Consider the following 19,547-nt stretch of genomic DNA (forward strand, 5'->3'; position numbering starts at 1 on the left):
GAATTTGGACTCATCAGACCAAAGGAAAGATTTCCACCGGTCTAATATCCATTCCTTGTGTTTCTTGGCCCAAGCAAGTCTCTTCTTATTGGTGTCTTTTAGTAGTGGTTCCTTTGCAGCAATTCAACCATGAAGGCCTGATTCACACAGTCTCCTCTAAACAGTTGATGTTGAGATATGTCTATTACTTGAATTCTGAAGCATTTATTTGGGCTGCAATCTGAGGTGCAGTTAACTGTAATGAACTTATCCTCTGCAGCAGAGGTAACTCTGGGTCTTCCTTTCCTGTGGCGGTCCTCATGAGAGCCAGTTTCATCATAGCTCTTGATGGTTTGTGCGACTGCACTTGAAGAAACGCTCAAAGTTCTTGACATTTTTCAGATTGACTGACCTTCAGGTCTTAAAGTAATGGACTGTCGTTCCTCTGTGCTTATTTGAGCTGTTCTTGCCATAATATGGACTTGGTCTTTCACCAAATAGGGATGGTATACAGAAGATAGCCCTACCTTGCTACAACACACCTGATTGGCTCAAACGCAATAAGGAAAGGAATTCCACTTTTAACAAGGCACACCTGTTAATTGAAATGCATTCCAGGTGACTACCTCATGAAGCCGATTGAGAGAATGCCTAGAGTGTGCAAAGCTGTCAACAGTGTTTAAGACTTTTGTGGTTACTACATCATTCCATGTGTTATTTCATAGTTTGAGTCTTCACTATTATTCAATGTAAAGTAAAACCCTGGAATGAGTATCCAAACTTTTGACTGGTACTGTATATGAATGGTGTATATAGACAGTATCAGGGCTCCTAAAAGTGCGACCATTTGCACTCACATCTGCACCTAAATACCTGGAATTTTAATGTAGGTGATAATTGTTGAAAAGATTAATACACTGTACCCCAGCCCCTACCATGGAGAATACACTGTACCCCAGCCCCTACCATGGATAATACACTGTACCCCAGCCCCTACCATGGAGAATACACTGTACCCCAGCCCCTACCATGGAGAATACACTGTACCCCAGCCCCTACCATGGAGAATACATTGTACCCCAGCCCCTACCATGGAGAATACACTGTACCCCAGCCCCTACCATGGATAATACACTGTACCCCAGCCCCTACCATGGAGAATACACTGTACCCCAGCCCCTACCATGGAGAATACACTGTACCCCAGCCCCTACCATGGATAATAAACTGAGCGCAGATTTGTGACCGTCATGCTTGTACCATGACGGTTTCATTGTTCTCCTAAATTTCTTTGTGTACCACTACATTTTTCAACATAGGGGCACACGTGATCCTTGTAAAATAACAATTTTTAAACGCGTAGAGCCTTCAAGTATGGACATTATGTGAATAGAAAATATGTGTACAACAGTAGTTATATAGGATGAGTCTTGACTAGAATACACTAAATACATATGAAGTGGGTAAAACAGGATGTAAACATTATTAAAGTGACCAGTGTTCAATGACTCTGTACATCGGGCAGCTGTCTCTAAGGTGCAGGGTAAAGTACTGGGTAGTAGCCGGCTAGTTACAGAGTCTAAGGTTCAGAGAAGGGTACTGGACGGAGGACGGCTAGTGTTGACGGTTTCATTCTGATGGCCTGGGAGAGAGAAGCTGTTTATCAGCCTCTCGGTCCCAGCTTTAATGTACCTGTACTGTCTCACCCTTCTAGATGGTAGCGGAGTGAACAGGCCATGGCTCGGGAGGCTGAGGTCCTTGATGATCTTCTTGGCCTTTCTGTCCAGCCGTCTACTGCTGCAGTGTTCACCAACACTGGCTCTAATGCTTCCAACCTGGTCTCCCCCTTGGCTAACGGACACACTCAGTCATCCAGACACACAACGACACGCACGCACGGGTACACAGTCGCACACAACTGAAAGTGTGCAAACAAGGACACACACCTAAGAAAGTGAACTGGGTTCTGCAGATGTTTTTCTCTCCTTGGCAGACAACACATGCCGGATATCTGCCTGGCTGCCTTATCTGTCTCAAGTAATTGGGTTTTCCTGCCACTTCGACATAGTTCCACAACGGCTAACTTCCAAGGCAACCGTACGCTACAGCACACAACAGTGCTGAAGAACTGATACCTAGCTAGACAGACTGTAGGAAATGAGGAACAAACAATAGTTTGTGATACTGCACTGCTAATAATGCTGTATGTAGAAGAAACCAAAAGGGGTGAGACATTGCTAAGCTGACTGTTAACGATGAACTCCGGTACTTCGATCAATAGCGAAATGGACTAAGGTGGTCAAAAGGGCTGAGCTGCCAAGAAATATCCATCCGAGTAATCACTTACGTCGCGGCCTCATGAACTGGAGGATCTGGAAAGGCTGGAATGCCACAGTTCGGGTCCAAAATGACAGTCTGTCTGTGCTTCAGCTTTCTGATATGAGACATCTCTATTTCGGTCTGCTTTCGGCTCGAAACCAGAACTCAAGCCCTGACGCAACTAATCACAGTTTGCCTCGTCATATCGGTTTTTAAAAGCAATAGACATTGGCTTGGAAAGAATACATTTCTACTCTATATTTATTTCCCTCCCACCCTCCTTGTATCAGCCCTGTTTCTCCTGGTAAACAAGTAATTGTATCCTGGAGACAGGGATGATGGACGTGCCCGTTACTAGGTACAGAGACTATGCCTGGCCCATCTCAGTTATCGTTCATAGCTGACAGGCTGACATGTTTCTATAAATGGGCATTACTTCTGAGGAATATCAAAGGCTATTGACCCTGTCTGCACAAACAACTGTCTTCAGACACCTGGGGAAAAGACAAGAGCGCACTCAGGAGTATTTCTGACTGTTACGGAAATCCCTCATTTGTTTAGGAAAAACATTCCCTATTCACTCAACCCTTGCCCTCTTCAGGGCCTGACCTATTGCGTATCACAATCACATTAATAAATTGGTTATAACAAACGGTGGGCTCTTATATGAGTGTGTGCCTTTCCAAATGGTGTCCAATCAATTGAATTTACCACATGTGGACTCCAATCAAGTTGTAGAAACATCAATAATGGTCAATGGAAACAGGATGCACCTGAGCTCAATTTCACATCTCATAGAAAAGGGTCTGAATACTTACGTAAAATCTGATCCGTTTTCTTATATCTAAAAACCTGTTTTTGCTTTGTCATTATAGGGTATTATGTAGATTGATGAGGGGAAAAAACGAATTGAATCCATTTTAGAATAAGGCTGTAATATAACAAAATTTGAAAAAGTCAAGGGGTCTGAATACTTTCCAGGCCTAAGTAAGTTACGGCTCAAATGGTGGTTATACAATGCTGCTATACTAATGACATTAGCCTACTTATTATAAGTATCGTCATGCTGAAACAGAAAAGGGCCTTCCGCAAACTGTTGCCACAAAGTTGGAAGCACAGAATCATGCAGAATGTCATTGTATGCTGTAGCGTTAAGATTCCCCTTCACTGGAACTAAGGGGCCAGCCCGAACATTGAAAAACAGCCCCATACCATTATTAATTTTCCGCCAAACTTTACAGTTGGCACTATGCATTGGGAAGGTAGCGTTCTCCAACCATCCGGCAAACCCAGATTCACCGTCAGACTGGTGAAGCGTGATTCATCACTAGGCTCGTTCTTAGGCTTAACAGTTCTTGTGCTGACGTTGCTTTCAGAGGCAGTTTGGAATTCAGTAGTGAGTGTTGTAACCGAGGACAGACGATTTTTACGCACTATACAAGCTTGTGTGGCCTACCACTTCGCAGTTGAGCCGTTGTTGCTCCTAGACGTTTCCACTTCACAATAATAGCACTTACAGTTGACCGGGGCCGCTCTAGCAGGGCTGACGAATTTGATGAACTGACTTGTTTGAAAATATTGCATGGCTGTGTGCTAGATTTTATACACCTGTCAGCAAAGGTTTTGTTTGAGATACCCAAATCCACTCATTTGAAGGGGTGTCCACATACCTTTGTATATATAGTGTATATGGATGATTAATAAAGTCAGGCACATTTAACAGTTAGGTTGTTGATAATAGACCTAATTAAGTTGGGGTTTCATCTCTCCTCACTTTTCTTAGACAATCAAGGCAAGGGCTGTTTTCTTGTCTCCTAACTCTGCTGCTGCCTCCACCACATTGTTCTAAACACCAATATGCTGGCTAACTTTCCTATGATGCACATAGCAACATGGTCTAGGAAAAGGCGTCAATTCAACAGGGCACTGATGTTTCAGAACAGCGTCCGCAATCCAACACGGGAGAAAGCGCATTTGTTATAAAATAATATAATTTTTATTAGCGTTGCACCATTGTTCTTATGTAATAGAATCATATAAAATGTCAGTAATGCATGTCTTAGAGTGATGGACTGGACTATCCCCACAGCCTCCACAATGGATTAGTCCACTCAGAAAGGTGTCTGTACACCATTATTTTTACTATTGCTCGACTAAAGAAATCTGTCGACCAACAGCCTATTGACCAGTCAACTAAATGGGGTCAGCCCTACTGTCCAGACAGAGTCATCTTAGCAGATGTCCACTGACACCCCAGACATTCTAGACCCACCACATCCTGTCCGTCCGTCCATCCATCAGTACACACTGATCTTTGTATAGGAGCTCCTCCAGAGGCTATTGGTGCCCCGTGTGAGGCGTGTGGGAAAAGTGGGCCTAATTGAGCAACTATTCACCGCCTCTCAATCAATGAATATGACTATAAATTAAGTTTGACAGAGAATTATCAACATTTCTGTAAATGTGCTAGACCGTGTCTGTCATTTTTAGGACCGTGTCTGTCAATTTTCTCCCAAATAAAAAAAATCTTAATTCTGTGTTTTACGATGTATGCAAATGTTATCATCAGAAAGTGTGTCTAATAATGTGATTGAATAAAAAGTCAACTAATTAATAAGATATAACAATAAATGTGTAATGATGCAACATTGCACTATTTCTTATCAAGGCAAGTGCTTCAATACAGAGTTATACTAAGTGTTTCATAATAAATGAAAAAAGTAATGCAAGAATCTAGATAATGCAGCAACCTTATTGGTTTCCAGCTGGCTAAGGATGTTTGTGACTGCCTGGGATAATGCCTTTTCTGCAACAAAAACTCTGTACAGATGAACATGGTACTTTCACGGTCTCAAAACAGCTATTCCATCTGGAGCTCACTGCTTCAGGAGGAGCCTTGGCCTGCACAAACTCCTTCATAATGAGGAAGCTCCACTATCTTCTCTTTCCGGCAGGCTTCTTGAAGACAGATCTCATCCAAGTCACAAGTGATGCAACTTCAGGGACATATTTGTAGTGCTGCCAGGTCTCACCCACCAGATTGACGACATGGCAGAGACCGGTTACATGGACACCATTGGGCATCACTCTTTTCAGAACGTCCTTGTATGCCTTCAGGCAGTAGGAGGCATCATCTGTGACCACTTCCCAGGCATCATTCAGGTTCAGATGGCTGCTGTGGAGGGAGGCTAATACAACTTGGGAAAACGTTGAGTAGTTGCATCTTTCCATGAAAATGACATCTAACAGAAAGCACTGGTTTTCAACACCTGCAATGAAAGATAAGGAAACACTTGAATTATGTTTTTAACCTAAAATAATATTGTGACAAAATAAGTGTTATTTAAATTTCAAGTGTAAACACAATATAGATACAGCGATAGTTAGCTAGATGGAGAGGCAGACAGCTGCTGACATTATGCATCGCTATATTTCACCACGATAGCTCGTCATTTGGAATATCACAATTTGCATGCGTACAATTCACATTGCAGAATGTAAAATGTAGGCTATTGCAACGGTATATTAATAGGATGTTAAGTTAACTCACCAATGACAATGTTTAGAACGCTGCAATCCCTTGCATTGGTTGTCTTGTCAACAACCAGCTCAAATTTTCTTCCCACGTATCTTCTGTAGAATGGCAATGTTGGTCAATCACAGGGCAGGGTGAGTTTGACGGAGGCTGCTCTCATTTTCAGGCAACGCTCCTCCCCGTTTGCAATGCTTCACTAGAAACAGTCGTAGCTTTCTTTGGTTTTCTAAGGGGATGTCAGACTCGGTGCACAGCCACAAAGTCCTGAATAAATTCTCGTCTTGAATCTGTTGATGAGCTTGCACTAGTAATGGTCATTTGAAGAGGCATGCTCTGGCTAACACAGTGCTTTTCCTTGTTCTTCACATGGGCTTCATGTGACTAAGTAGTCATCACACATATTTTTACAGGTCCAATCAATAGTATGTTGATGTCAAATTTGTATGTTTTTTTGATGACTTGACCCTCAGAGGGCCTCTTCGACATGTTTCTCAAAATGACAGCCAAGTTGTGAGGTGACGTAAGGGTCTCACGCACGACCGACCCCCCTCTCAAAACACCACAATACGAAAACGGAATTATTTCTCTAGGCCTACTCGTCTGTAATTTTACAATTATGAAATAATTTAGGTTACTACAATAATTAGGCCTAATGCTGATTTAAAAGAAAAAAATCGATTTCAGCCAAATTATGGAAAATTCTGCAATATTCCACATTTTACAGTTGATTCCATTTTTATTACCAAATTCCGCGATTCCGTCCGTGTTATCCGCATCGCCGAAATCATAAGGCCCTACATTTTCATCTGGGTAAGCTCACTGTCTCCCGGGAAGAATGTCAGTCTTGCCAAGAGGAGAATAATGGTGATAGAAACAGCCAACAACTAGCATAAAAAATATTTCTGCCTACATTTCTCATAGAAATGTTTCTGCATAGAGCACATTCCACAGAGCACATTCCAGATTCACAAATCACAACGATGAGTCATTGTGAAACATCGATAAGTATTTTTTCCTCATAAGAGACAAACTGATTGATTTACATAATTGTTTTGGGTTGCACTGCAGATGAATGTTCAGTTAACCTAAGTGCCTAATGCATCAACTGTTGTCTGTCTGATCTGATAAGAGAGTGCATTTTGAGGATACTAGGGCAATGGGAAACAAGGCCAAAAGAAAAGCCTGTTTATTGAACTATTGTGCCCTCCTGCCTTAATCCCAGTCAAACCTGTTCAGATCAAAACCAACAACAATGCCATTCCAAGGAGTTAAACATCACCAGCTTTGATCTGTACTTGCATAGACATGTTTGGGTTGATAGAAAGAGCCTGTTGGACTTGATCAACTGTGGAAGGGCAATGTGGTGAGTTTCCACAATTGCTCAGCTTTCTGACACCTGTTACGGCCTCTGAATGGCTAACCTGTGACATGGGCCATGATGCAACAACACACAACCCTACAGTTGAGTCAACAACTCAGTGCTCTGCTCTATAAAGAGTAGGTTGCAAAGGGTCAGAAACATTCCGGTAAAGTTCCGGAATTTTATACGGAAATTTTCCATGGGAAGTTAAGGGAATTTTGCTTAAATTCATTAAAAAAAAGTTTGCTTATAACAGTAAACATTTTTTTGTGGGATACACATAAGGAAATTCTGGTTCTTGCGGCATATTTTGGTTAAACTATCTCTAATTCAATGGAATTGCAACCCTCTGCATGCACAGTACATTCTTGCATCACAGCTGATTCTCAAGATCTTGCACACAAATGAGATGCTATTGAGCCCAAATTTTTTAATTTTCTAATCTTAACTGGAAAGTTCCATGGGCACTATCTGATGTGTGGAGACATTTCACTGCAGCTAATGTAGAAGGAAAAGCTGTGTACATTTGCAAATACTGTGCCAAATCATATGTGAAGAATGCAACAAATATGCAGAATCATCTGGCCAAGTGCATAAAGTTCCCTCATCTCTCACAACATGCAACCTCTGAGAAAAGTCCCTCTACTACAGACACCTTACCGATAGCAACAGCTCATGGTCCTTTTTGACCCAATGGAAGAACGTATTCAGAGAAATGCTGATGAATGTCTTGCTCGAACTGTGTATGCAACTGGTTCACCTGTGATGCTCACAGGCAATGTGTATTGGAAGAGATTTCTGAATGTTCTACACTGCTCCAACCAGACATGCTTTATTTACTTATTTGCTGGATGCAGTTCAATGGAGTTCAAGTGAAGGTCAAGCAAATCATAAGAGAAAGCAGACTGTATTATAATCATCTCTGATGGGTGGTAGAATGTTCGTGGGCAATGAATAATTAACTACATCACCAGCCCTCGACCAGTATTCTACAAGAGCACAGACACAAGAGACAACAGACACACTGGTCTCTACATTGCAGATGAGCTGAAGGCAGTCATCAATGACCTTGGACCACAGACGGCTTTTACACTGGTGACAGACAATGCTGCAAACATGAAGGCTGCTTGGTCTAAAGTGGAGGAGTCCGAACCTCACATCACACCCATTGGCTGTGCTGCTCATGCATTGAATCTGCTCCTCAATGACATTTTGGCACTGAAAACAATGGATACACTCTACATGAGAGCCAAGGAAATGGTTAGGTATGTGAAGAGTCATCAAGTTATAGCAGCATTAAAGCATGCTTGAGAAGAACATGATCAGACTGAGTGAGTGAATGCAAGCTGATGTATGGTGGCTGTACAGTTACTATGTTTTGTAGTTCACCAAGCAAAGTGAGAAGAATAAGAGCACCACATTGAAGCTGCCCAGCAACACCTGTTGGGGTGGTGTTGTCATCATGTTTAACAGTCTCCTGGAAAAGAAGGAGTCTCTCCAAGAAATGCCCATAACACAGTCTGCCGATATGGACAGCCCCATCAAGAGGATCCTCCTGGATGATGTATTTTGGGAGAGAGTGGTAAGCAACCTGAAACTTATAGCAGTAGCCATTGCACGGATTGAGGGAGACAATGCCATCCTGTCTGATTTTCAGTGTCTGCTTGCAGATGTAAGAGAAGAAATCCGTACTGTCCTGCCCACTTCACTGCTGCTCCAAGCTGAGGAAACTGCCGTTCTGAAATACATCAAAAAGTGTAAAGACATCTGCCTGAAGCCCATACATGCCGCAGCATACATGTTGGACCCCAAGTATGCTGGCAAGAGCATCCTGTCTGGTGCAGAGATCAACAAGGTCTATGGTGTCATCACTACCGTGTCTCACCACCTTGGCCTGGATCAGGGCAAGGTTCTTGGCAGTCTGGCAAAGTACACTTCCAAGCAAGGGCTTTGGGATGGAGATGCAATATGGCAGTCATGCCAACATATCTCATCAGCCACCTGGTGGGAGGGACTTGGTAGATCTGAGGCTCTTTCCCCTGTTGCCTCCATCATCCTCCAAATCCCACCAACATCAGCCGCCTCAGAGCGCAACTGGTCCTTGTTTTGGAACATATGCACCAAAGCACACAACAGGCTGACCAATACAAGGGTTGAAAAATTGGTGGCCATCCGGAAAAATGTTTGGCTTTTTGAGCCTGACAACGAGCCATCCTCAAGGTTGGAAAGTGACAGTGAAGATGAGGCCTCAGTCTGATGTTCAAGAGATGGACATTGAGGAGGTCCAGGGAGAAGACATGGGAGCCTTAGAGGAAAACAACCAAATCTTTAGTTTCTAGACTATCATTTTACAGATGTATGTTGAAAATATTTTTGAGAGATGCGATGGATCATTGGGGATCATTCAATATTCCCTTTCTTTTGTTGTACAGTGAAATCATCGCATGTGAAGAGTCAACTCATTTAATTAAAGTTAAATTCGTAACTAAATCGTTTTAAATTTTTTATTATTGGAAGGATTTAATAATTTGCAATTATGTCTACTTATGATAAGGTAAAAGGTTTGTTTGTCTCCATATGATATGGTAAATATATCCAATGCAAAAAACATCTACATTTAAATGTTATTCATATTAATTTGCATATATTTCCGTTAATTCCCATGGAAAGTTTCCACCTCTGAATATCCCCCAAAATGTGCAACCCTAATAAAGCGCCATTACAAAATGGTATGAATGGTAATTTGGTGACTGATGAAGGATCAGAAATGAGCTTGAGTATAAAAAAAATATACCAACATCGTGGAAATATTTAGGTGAGCAGGTGGCCAAGTAGTCAGTCAGGGGCAAAGCCATGAACAGGTGCTGAGTCAACAGGGTGTAATCCGTAGGCCCCGCATAAAACTGTGATAAACAGCACATTTTCCCAGTCTCACGACAGGCACAATAACACACTGCAGTGTGGTATTACCAGCATTATACAGGGAGGCCTCTGCACTGTGAAGAAAACAGCCTACACACACCTGTTCTATGACATTGCAAAACAGCATAGATGGAGATCCGTCATCAGTCGCCAAAGTTAAACAACAAGCATGGGATGTTCGGCTTGAAAAAAAAGAAAGACATAACATTTCAGCCTGTTCTTAAATCAGTTAGCTTTCTGCTAACTTGTTATGTAGGGGGTCACTATCCGGCCTAAAATTAACGTGAGACCTAAGACCTCGACCTCACGACCACATGTGCCAATGTGGTCAAAGTGAGCAGTCGCCACGACTACCAGTGGGAAAACAAAACATTTGTTTTGCGGCAGCTTTTGCCTGATAGGAACAGAAGGCTCGCTTTGATTTCCCTTTCTACTGTATACCAGACATCCATTTCACTATGCCTCCGGTGTTTTGCTGAGGATAGACAAGCGTAACTTCTCTTTCTGATGGACCTGCTACAGAAATTAGAGCTAAGCTTAGTGAGTCTTAAACAGGTGCGCCGGCACTCTATCCATTCTCTCGCTTTCACACGTTATAACTCGACACACAATTCCAGAGGATTTCACACTACTCAAGGCCATGTCTATTGTGTGGACGGTGTTTTCGGATGTGGGGAAAGTGCTTTTGACTAAAACACAGAGCAATTCTATTAATAGCCTTAGTGTTAGGGTAGGTGATGTGTGTTGCGAGAGTGACATAAAGGATGTAGAGACGGAATTAGTAGAATTTGATTTCAGAATTTGCCTAACGGTAGCTTGCCTAGCACACACAATATTGTATTGAGTACACATGAGGCCCCTTGAAATGACTCATGCTCGAGGGCAGTGTAAAAAGGGTGCAACCAACAGTGGATCATTAACCAATGACACTGTAACCAAACCGTTACCATGGTGAAATACCATTTTGAGAGGTTTCGCACACACTATCAGGACATCGCATAATGATCAATAGCACAAACATATGATCAATAGCACAAACAGATAAGCCCTTACACATGGGCCTATGGGAAACTCCATTGAAAACAAATACACCTTGTATATGCAAAATAGGAAGGCCAAGCCTAGGCCTACAACAAGTGCAAAAGGTTGCTAAACCAAAACTGTTGAGTCTTTCTTGAGATACATTTGTTTAAGGAAAACGGTTGAACAATCACTTTACAGGAATTGTTTATTTGACTTGTTTATTTTTATCACAGTGCTGAATGGCAGCCACAGAGAGCCATTTACTTTTCACTAGGCCAATTAGTCAAATCCATTTCAAAGTACCTGACAAATACCTCAGGTCTGCTCAAAAAGACTAACAGCAGAGGGCATTCTGCCCTCGTCTCAGCAGCAGTGAACGTCAGTGACAACGTTTATTTTTTTGTATTTGTTTTGGGCTGAAAAGAGACATACTGATCTGTGGAGGCTGCTGAGGGGAGGACGGCTCATAATAATGGCTGGAAAGGAGCGAATGGAATGGCATCAAAACACATATTTGATACCATTGCACTCATTCTGCTCCAGGCATTACTACGAGCCCTGTCTGTCTTTTTATGGTTCGCCTAGAACCTGTCCTTGACTGCTGCTGCAATCTCAATATTTTCCAATAGAATAAAGGCTGTGTGATACAGAAATCAGTGTCTCTCTTTCTCATGATCTTTTATTTTCTCTCCTCCCCCAGACCCCCCATCTCTCAAAGGTCAGTTGTGTCAGAGAATGGATCAATGATCAGGTCAAATTTACTGGCAAAGTACTTACCTCGTATCCTCAGTGCCATTCAATCCAGCATCGCCTCAGCGTCTGCATTCATGTCGAGTCTCACATGTCCATAGTGTTCAATGATCTGCCAAAGAGAACAAAATAAACAATGGTCATACAGATTTTTGCACATCAAACATGTGCAATCACACAACACACACACTAACTTAACGGCACATTGGACTTGCTGTGTAACTAAGCAGTTTTCATCATGTTGTCATCACTCAAACATTTGCTCAGGTGAGAAATGTTTCCAAAGATGTATTCCAATTTACCCACAGTCTGCATTTGAGATAAATGTTTGCCAGAACAGTTTAACTAACTACTAACTACTGTACGTACGTACAGTACGTATGCAATGACTAACGTTACCATCTGGCTTTGTAGTTGCTTCAAAGAACAGTATAACACATATGAAAGCAACTTCCTGCTTATGTTATGAACTATAAGGAAACGCGGGCAATGTTGTATCGATCAGTAAGTTTATGTTGCATAATAAACTATGCATACACTGCTAGCTTTGCCAGCTAACAGTGACTCGCTAGCGTTTAGCTACGGGTAAACCAAAGCCCTAGCAAACTCCCTAGTTTAGTTTGGGATGCATCTACCTACACCTAATGACTAGCTAACTTAGCTAGTTGCTAGCTAGCTAACGTTAATTGTCTCAAAACAACTCTCGCTTTTACATTTCAACATTCACTCTTGTGAAAGCCCTGCTCGAAACGGTTTGTTTGACGAAATAACAACGAAGTCGTTTGTGGAAAAACAAATCTCTGTAAACCGCTGGCTACGTGAAATTTCTCGACGACGAAGCCAAAGGTGTCAAAACTGAAACTCCGATAAAGAGGTGTGTTTTGCCTAAACAAGCGCGACCTTACCGTGTCCCGAGTTCATCATCTCTCGAGCAAGCAGGATTACAAAATCCACTGAATGGATATGAACAGTTTTACAGGACAGTGACAAAACGTTGTATTGTTATCACTTCCAAGTACTGCGTCGTTGTCTGAGCCTCATTTCATGCCCAGCCTGTTGACAGCTGACTGCTGAAAGCACAGAGTTCCTGAGTGAAAAAAACAACAACATTAACGTCTTCCAAGGCTAGAGTAATCAAAGTAGATAAGTAGGATCATCAACCCGAACCCGTTCGGGGATTGATTATACAGAAGTTTTTCGGATGTTTTTTTTTTTTTTTTTAAGTTTTAGAACTATAAAATGGACTTGAAATACATGTCACAGATAAAAAGGTTCCCGAAAAATGGTCAATGAAAATGACATCGGCCTTTATAGGTTAGAACTGGAGCGCAGTTGGAGCACACAGATACACTTTGTAACTTTGGTCTCTGTGTCTTTCCACTGTGGATTGTCTCATTATACTACAAAGAAATGAGCAATAGAGAAAAGTGCAATTAGTTTGAAGTTGAATTATTTGAATTAAAGGCTTGTATGGTAATGAAAGCATCGCCATCTAGTGTTAATGACTTATAACTGTTGCTACTCCCCCAACACATTTGTGACATGTTTGTATCCACTGCAGAAACTCATCTCTGGATGAGTCCACTCATCTCTGGAATCTAGCTACATTACATTTAATGCACATGTTTACTTTATGCAAATTACATTTAGACTATGCTTAGATTCGTCACAGACTCTATTCAAACTCTTATAGAATACTAGGCAATACCAAAAATAAACCAAGAGTGTTGAGAAACAACTGCACCATACCTTGCTTGTTCAAGATGTCTTATCAATTCAATCACTTCCTTTCTAACTCTGTATCTTTCATCTCTCAAAGACAGAACCATAAGCAAGACAAGTTACAAACTCAAAGTATTCTAAATTAAATCACTAAGCCCCTTGCATGAAGACAAGATGAAAGAGAATTCTGCCCAGACAGAAACATGGCAGTTGGCACCATATCTGAAATCTGCAGTGTGATGACATTTGTCTGCCTACCAACTCCCCAGTTGGGTTATGGTAATGAGTTGTGACACAGAATACATGTAATGTTAGTCTTTTGTTTTCATTTATTCCCTTAATTTATTTATTCCCTTAATAGGCCCTCACTGCTTCTCAAGTCTCAACTGTAGTCTTCTTATGTATATGTGTATGTCTCAGGATCAGTCAAATCGTTGTGTATTATGTCAGTTTCAAGAGATGAAAATGATTATTATTATTTCACATTTATTTTACAAATCTAAGAAATATAAAAATGGTTTACCAAGTTACCAATTACTTCACACTGGAAGAAGTTCAGCTAGAGTAAAGCTACACCGAGTGTAACGGATGTGAAACGGCTAGCTTAGTTAGCGGTGTGCGCTAAATAGCGTTTCAATCAGTGACGTCACTTGCTCTGAGACCTTGAAGTAGTTGTTCCCTTTGCTCTGCAAGGGCCGCGGCTTTTGTGGAGCGATGGGTAACAATGCTTCGTGGGTAACGATGCTTCGTGGGTGACTGTTGTTGATGTGTGCAGAGGGTCCCTGGTTCGCGCCCGGGTATTGGCGAGGGAACGGTTTAAAATTATACTGTTACACGAGTATTCAAATATATACTGAGTATACAAAACAATAGGAACACCATCCTAATATGGAGTTTTTTAGCTATATATTTTTTTAATGTAGGAAATGTAGTGGGCAGTTGGCTTGTTCCACGAAATGAGTACCTTTTGATAGTTTAAGTAGAAATTGTGCACCAATATTACATTTTAAAACCCCTTTATTTTCATATAAACCACATGGAGAATTCAATCAATCAGATTTTTTTTATTTGAATAAAGATTTTCTCAAGTGCCAAAATCCAGCATTTTCAAATATCCCTCCACGCATCCTCTGTGACTTCCAGGAAGTTTGTAACCCACTTAACCCCAAAATATATCCAAGTATACACCATCATTGTAAAGCCTTAGTCATTTTGTTGCTTTGACAGTCATTTCTGAAGATGATTATTTATTTCATGTGATTAGTGATTCGTTTTAAGGAATCTGTGCCTCATTTTAAGGTCAACCCTGTTACATGAACTGAACTCTTGTTTTAAGATGGTAAAACTATTCCTGTTTAAACATTTTTTGACTAAAAGAAACAGTGAACATCTAATAGTTAAATAATAGTGTTAATGCAGGGCTGGGTAGTAACATGTAATCTGAATACAAAAAAAAGAACTGTAATCGGTTAGCTGCCAGCAAAAATATTTTTAATCAGATAACAGATACTTTTGAAAGACTAGAATAATAATTTTTGTTGATTACTTTTAAATTCAGAAAGGGCGTTTGCAGGGGGAAAAAAATACGTTATGACACCTTTCTGTTTTCTCAATGACATTCAATTCAGCATTGAAAAAAGGTGCAAGTGAATTGCTGCTTTGTAACCAAGTGGGAGGTAGGAATTTACCAGTTGTGAAGTCGTAAATACCAGTTGGAGGCATTCATGTACTTTGAACACTGATTGGCTAATGGCCAACAAGCTGTGTAAACTAATACACTAAAAGTACAGCTATCATGCTTGTCAACAAATTATAGTGTTCAAAACCATATGAATAGATTGCTTTTTATAAATATTGTTTTGTTGCATTTAATTAACTGCAGAAAATGCTGATATCAAGGTCATTTCTAGTGGGTGATGTCAGAAGTCCGCATGTGAAAGAAGTGGGAGCTCAGGATGATAGACGAGTTTCCCACTAGTAATGACCAGTTGGAGGGTCGTTAAAGTGGGTTTTTCCCAGTCGATGTGGTAAATTCGCTCTTCTCACTTGGTTACAAACGCAGCATAACTTTGTTCCACCTGAGCGAGTGATGACACACAAAATACATTTGATGGATCCATTTTTGTCTTCTGCTGATGCCTCTTAAGGGGAAAGTAATTCAGAAGTAACTGAAAGTAATCAAATGATGTTACTGAGCTAAGGTAATCCATAAATTACTTTACTGATTAGAATTTTGGACAAGTAACTAGTAACTGACGGATTACATTTAGAATGTGACCGATTCAATCCTCTGGAAAAGCAGGCGGGTTGGTTCCACTCTTTTTGGCTATTTTCTGGTGTTTTGTTATGGATAATTGAGTGGGTCGAGCATGACACGTCAACCCTCTAACTCATAGATAGGCTAGAAATATTTTGACACTTAAGTTTTTTGGGGTGACGCTTGCGTTTAATTGCCCCTACATGTTGTACACAACAAGCTTCCATTCCACTTGTCACAAGGGGATTCATGGCTAATTTAAGGTGAAATCGTCAACCCTGTTACAGTCAAGCCTGTTACTTTATTTGGCACTTAATAGGCCCTTACTATAATCGTTTTTTAAAATTTATTTAACCTTTTTGAGATAAGAAAACTTGTTTTTTATTAAGTTGAACACGCGCTCATTATGACAGAATGTTCAAATGAGTTGAAATCAAACAGGTTTTTTTCACCAAATTAAAGAATCTCAAAAAGGCACCGAATTGGTGGAACTACCCAGTTGCAGTAAAAGCTACATCACTACTTGGCAAACAAGTAATTGACCACTGAAAACACTACAAATATTTGAATTTAGTTAAACTACCACCAAGCTACTGCAACATGTAGTTAAATTACTAGTTGAATTACATGTACTGGAACTAATCCCCAAAACTGTGCACATGAACATATCGTACATGAAAATATCTATGACATTTGTTTTTCATTTTCAAGCCTCCGATCGATATACAATTGGCATCAACAGAACGTAATATTTCATGGACTTTGGCAATGTGTCCCCTTCTCCTATAATACACGATGACTTTGTTACTATCCATAATGTACATGTTATGTGTTCTGAAGGTCAACTATCCAGGCGAGTCTTTTTCAGGCGTGACTCCTATCCCGCAGCAGTTTGATAGAGAAGGCCAGGTCCACTGTGTAAGCTAGCAGAGTAATGCTGGTCATCACTGCTTCCATGATAACAAGGGTGGGCCCAGTTTTCCTGTCTGCGAACTCTTGGCCGGGGTTTTGTTGCTCCAGGACTCTGGTAAAACACAGTATGGTGGCGACCACATAGAGAAGCACCCCTGTCAGACTGAAGCTTGCCAGCAGGCGGTCAAAGGGCAGAGGGCATCGCCCAGCACAGTCCCCTAGAACCACCATCACTGTACCCAGGGACATTAGGAGACAGAGGGCATACACCACCCCAGACACCCATAGCTGCCAACCCACAGCTGCCAACCCTACCCCGGCTCCTTTTACCAAAGCTCCACGGACCTGCTCCACCACCAGGACGATCATCTCACATCCTCCCCAGAGCTGGAGCACCTTGAGCAGGCCGGGTACGCTGGCCATGTAGCCCTTCTGGTCCTGGGTCTGGGTGCGGATGAGGTAGGCCTCGGTTGCATAGGCCAGGAAGGTGAGACACGATGCCAAGGAGGCGGCGATAGGACGGGGCCAGACACCTTCATGACCCATGACCGCCCAAGGAAAGGTGACCGAGGCGCTGAAGGTCATGAGGGCGGCGAGAGCTGCCACGGTCACGGTCAGGTTCTTCCAGGAGATGGGGACCAGGCTGTGGAACTGGATGATGTTGACCACGTGGATTAGGAAGGTGAGGATGAAGAAGAGGCACCAGGTGAACATGCAGAGGATCCTGAAGGAGGGCTGGTGGGTGTCAGAGGTCAGCTCTGGGGAAACCAGAGAGGCTACCAGGCTGAAGGTGAGGCAACCGGACAGGAGAGCCCACATACGCACCAGCGACAGAGGGCTGGTCAGATCACTGGCCTCCAGTACAATTACAGGCATGGTGGTGGTTCCCAAACAAAGTCCAAAACGAGAAAGTCCAAAAGGCTGTAGACAGAGATTTAGAATGTTGTAACAGGCTTTGCTGTAGAGCAGCAAAGAGGTGTCTTGCTTCCTATATTACTTCTTTAAACCTCAGTTTGGACAAGCTCAATTTCAAGTTGTAATGTCTATTTCGGTTAAAACAGAAATTTGCTTCCACCTTCCGAAAGGATGTCAACAACCTTAACCAGGAGAATGTACTGCACCAGTATAGATTCAACTCACAAAAACATTTCCCACCAACTGAGAAAAAGAACGCCGTCTTGTTGAGCTCTTTCAGTCAGATGACAAACCCCCTTGTACATTTCTCCAAATCCTGGAAAGAACCCTCCGGAAATAGAATATGGTAGGCCCAAAATTAAAGGCCCCAAAAATCACTTAAACCAACAGTTCAGCGCATGAGCCAACGGTCATCTCCACTCTGTCCTGTACCACCAATACCATTCACAATGCAAACACAGTGCAAACCCGATTAAAACCACCACTCTTCAATCCTGTGCTTCTTATACACCAGCCTGGTCTCATAGACTAGACGTATCATAGTAAACATAAAGCCGGGACACTCAAATGAGCATGACATATTACGTTTAGTATGGTTACATGAGGCAAAAAACTAAAGTAGGGTGGTTGGTCGAGGAGGATGGGTGGGCATATAACACGAATGTATAGCAATCCAAAGATTGTGAGTTCAAATCTCATCATGGACAATTTTAACATTTTAGCTAATTAGCAACCTTTCAACTACTTATTACTTTTTAGCTACTTTGTAACTACTTATCGTATTAGCTAACCCTTCCCCTTAAGCCTAACCCTAAATTGAACCATTTTAGCTAACCCTTTCCCTAACCCTAACGCTAACCCTTTAACCTAACTCCTATACTTAACCCTAATCCCTAACCCTAACCACTAGCCGAGCAACTAGCCACATAGCTAGAATTCGTAACATATAATACGTTTTGCAAATTTGTAACATATTGTACGTTTGCAAATGTATAACTTATAATACGAATTGTAATTCGTAACATATCATATGAAATGGGTGAAGGACACCCACAAATTAATACATACCATACGAAACGTAACATATCATACAAAATCCTGGACTTCCTGACGGCCACACCTAGGTGGTAAGGGTAGGTAACAACACATCCTCCACGCTGATCCTCAACACGGGGGCTTCTCAAGGGTGCGTGCTCAGTCCCCTCGTGTACTCCCTGTTCACTCATGACTGCATGGCCAGGCACGACTTCAACACCATCATTAAGTTTGCCGATGACACAACAGCCTGATCACCGACAACGATGAGACAGCCTATGTGGAGGAGGTCAGAGACCTGGCCGTGTGGTGCCAGGACAACAAATTCTCCCTCAACATGATCAAGACAAAGAAGATGATTGTGGTCTACAGGAAAAGGAGGACCAAGCATGACCCCATTCTCATCGACAGGGCTGTAGTGGAGCAGGTTGAAGTTCAAGTTCCTTGGTGTCCACATCACCAACAAACTATAGTGGTCCAAGCACATCAAGACAGTCGTGAAGAGGGCATGACAAAACCTATTCCCCCTCAGGAGACTCAGATGGGTCCTCAGATCCTCAAAAGGTTCTACAGCTGCACCATCGAGAGCATCTACTGGGTTGTACACACCTGACTGGTTGCATCACCGCCTGGTATGGCAACTGCTCGGCCTCCGACCGCAAGGCACTACAGAGGGTAGTGCGTACAACCCAGTAGATCGCTGGGGTCAAGCTTCCTGCCATCCATGACAGGCAGGGTCAGAGGAAGGTCCTACAATTTGTCAGATTCCAGCCACCCTAGTCATGGACTGTTCTGTCTGCTACCACACGGCAAGCAGT

The 19,547-nt window shown here is 42.1% G+C and overlaps 2 protein-coding genes across 2 annotated transcripts in view; both read right to left on the reverse strand.

Annotated features, from left to right (window-relative positions):
- The window catches only part of LOC110485973 (testis-expressed protein 2), a 65,588-nt gene extending 52,332 nt beyond the window's left edge, over nt 1-13,256 (reverse strand). The window contains exons 1-2 of the mRNA XM_021557244.3: nt 12,794-13,256; nt 11,916-12,000 (exon numbers count right to left, since the gene is read on the reverse strand). The gene's annotated coding sequence lies outside the window, so the exon portion shown is untranslated. The remainder of the gene's footprint in view (nt 1-11,915; nt 12,001-12,793) is intronic.
- A 1,398-nt stretch (nt 13,257-14,654) lies between these two features.
- Nucleotides 14,655-18,201, reverse strand: LOC110485111 (myeloid-associated differentiation marker-like). The gene has a single exon (XM_090196023.1). The coding sequence runs from the start codon at nt 17,653-17,655 to the stop codon at nt 16,732-16,734; it is 924 nt and encodes a 307-aa protein (XP_090052149.1). The 5' UTR covers nt 17,656-18,201; the 3' UTR covers nt 14,655-16,731.
- Nucleotides 18,202-19,547: the final 1,346 nt, after the last annotated feature.

The sequence above is a fragment of the Oncorhynchus mykiss genome, chromosome 13 (assembly GCF_057628025.1).
Source record: "Oncorhynchus mykiss isolate SJ-2025 chromosome 13, ASM5762802v1, whole genome shotgun sequence".
NCBI classification, from domain to species: domain Eukaryota; kingdom Metazoa; phylum Chordata; class Actinopteri; order Salmoniformes; family Salmonidae; genus Oncorhynchus; species Oncorhynchus mykiss.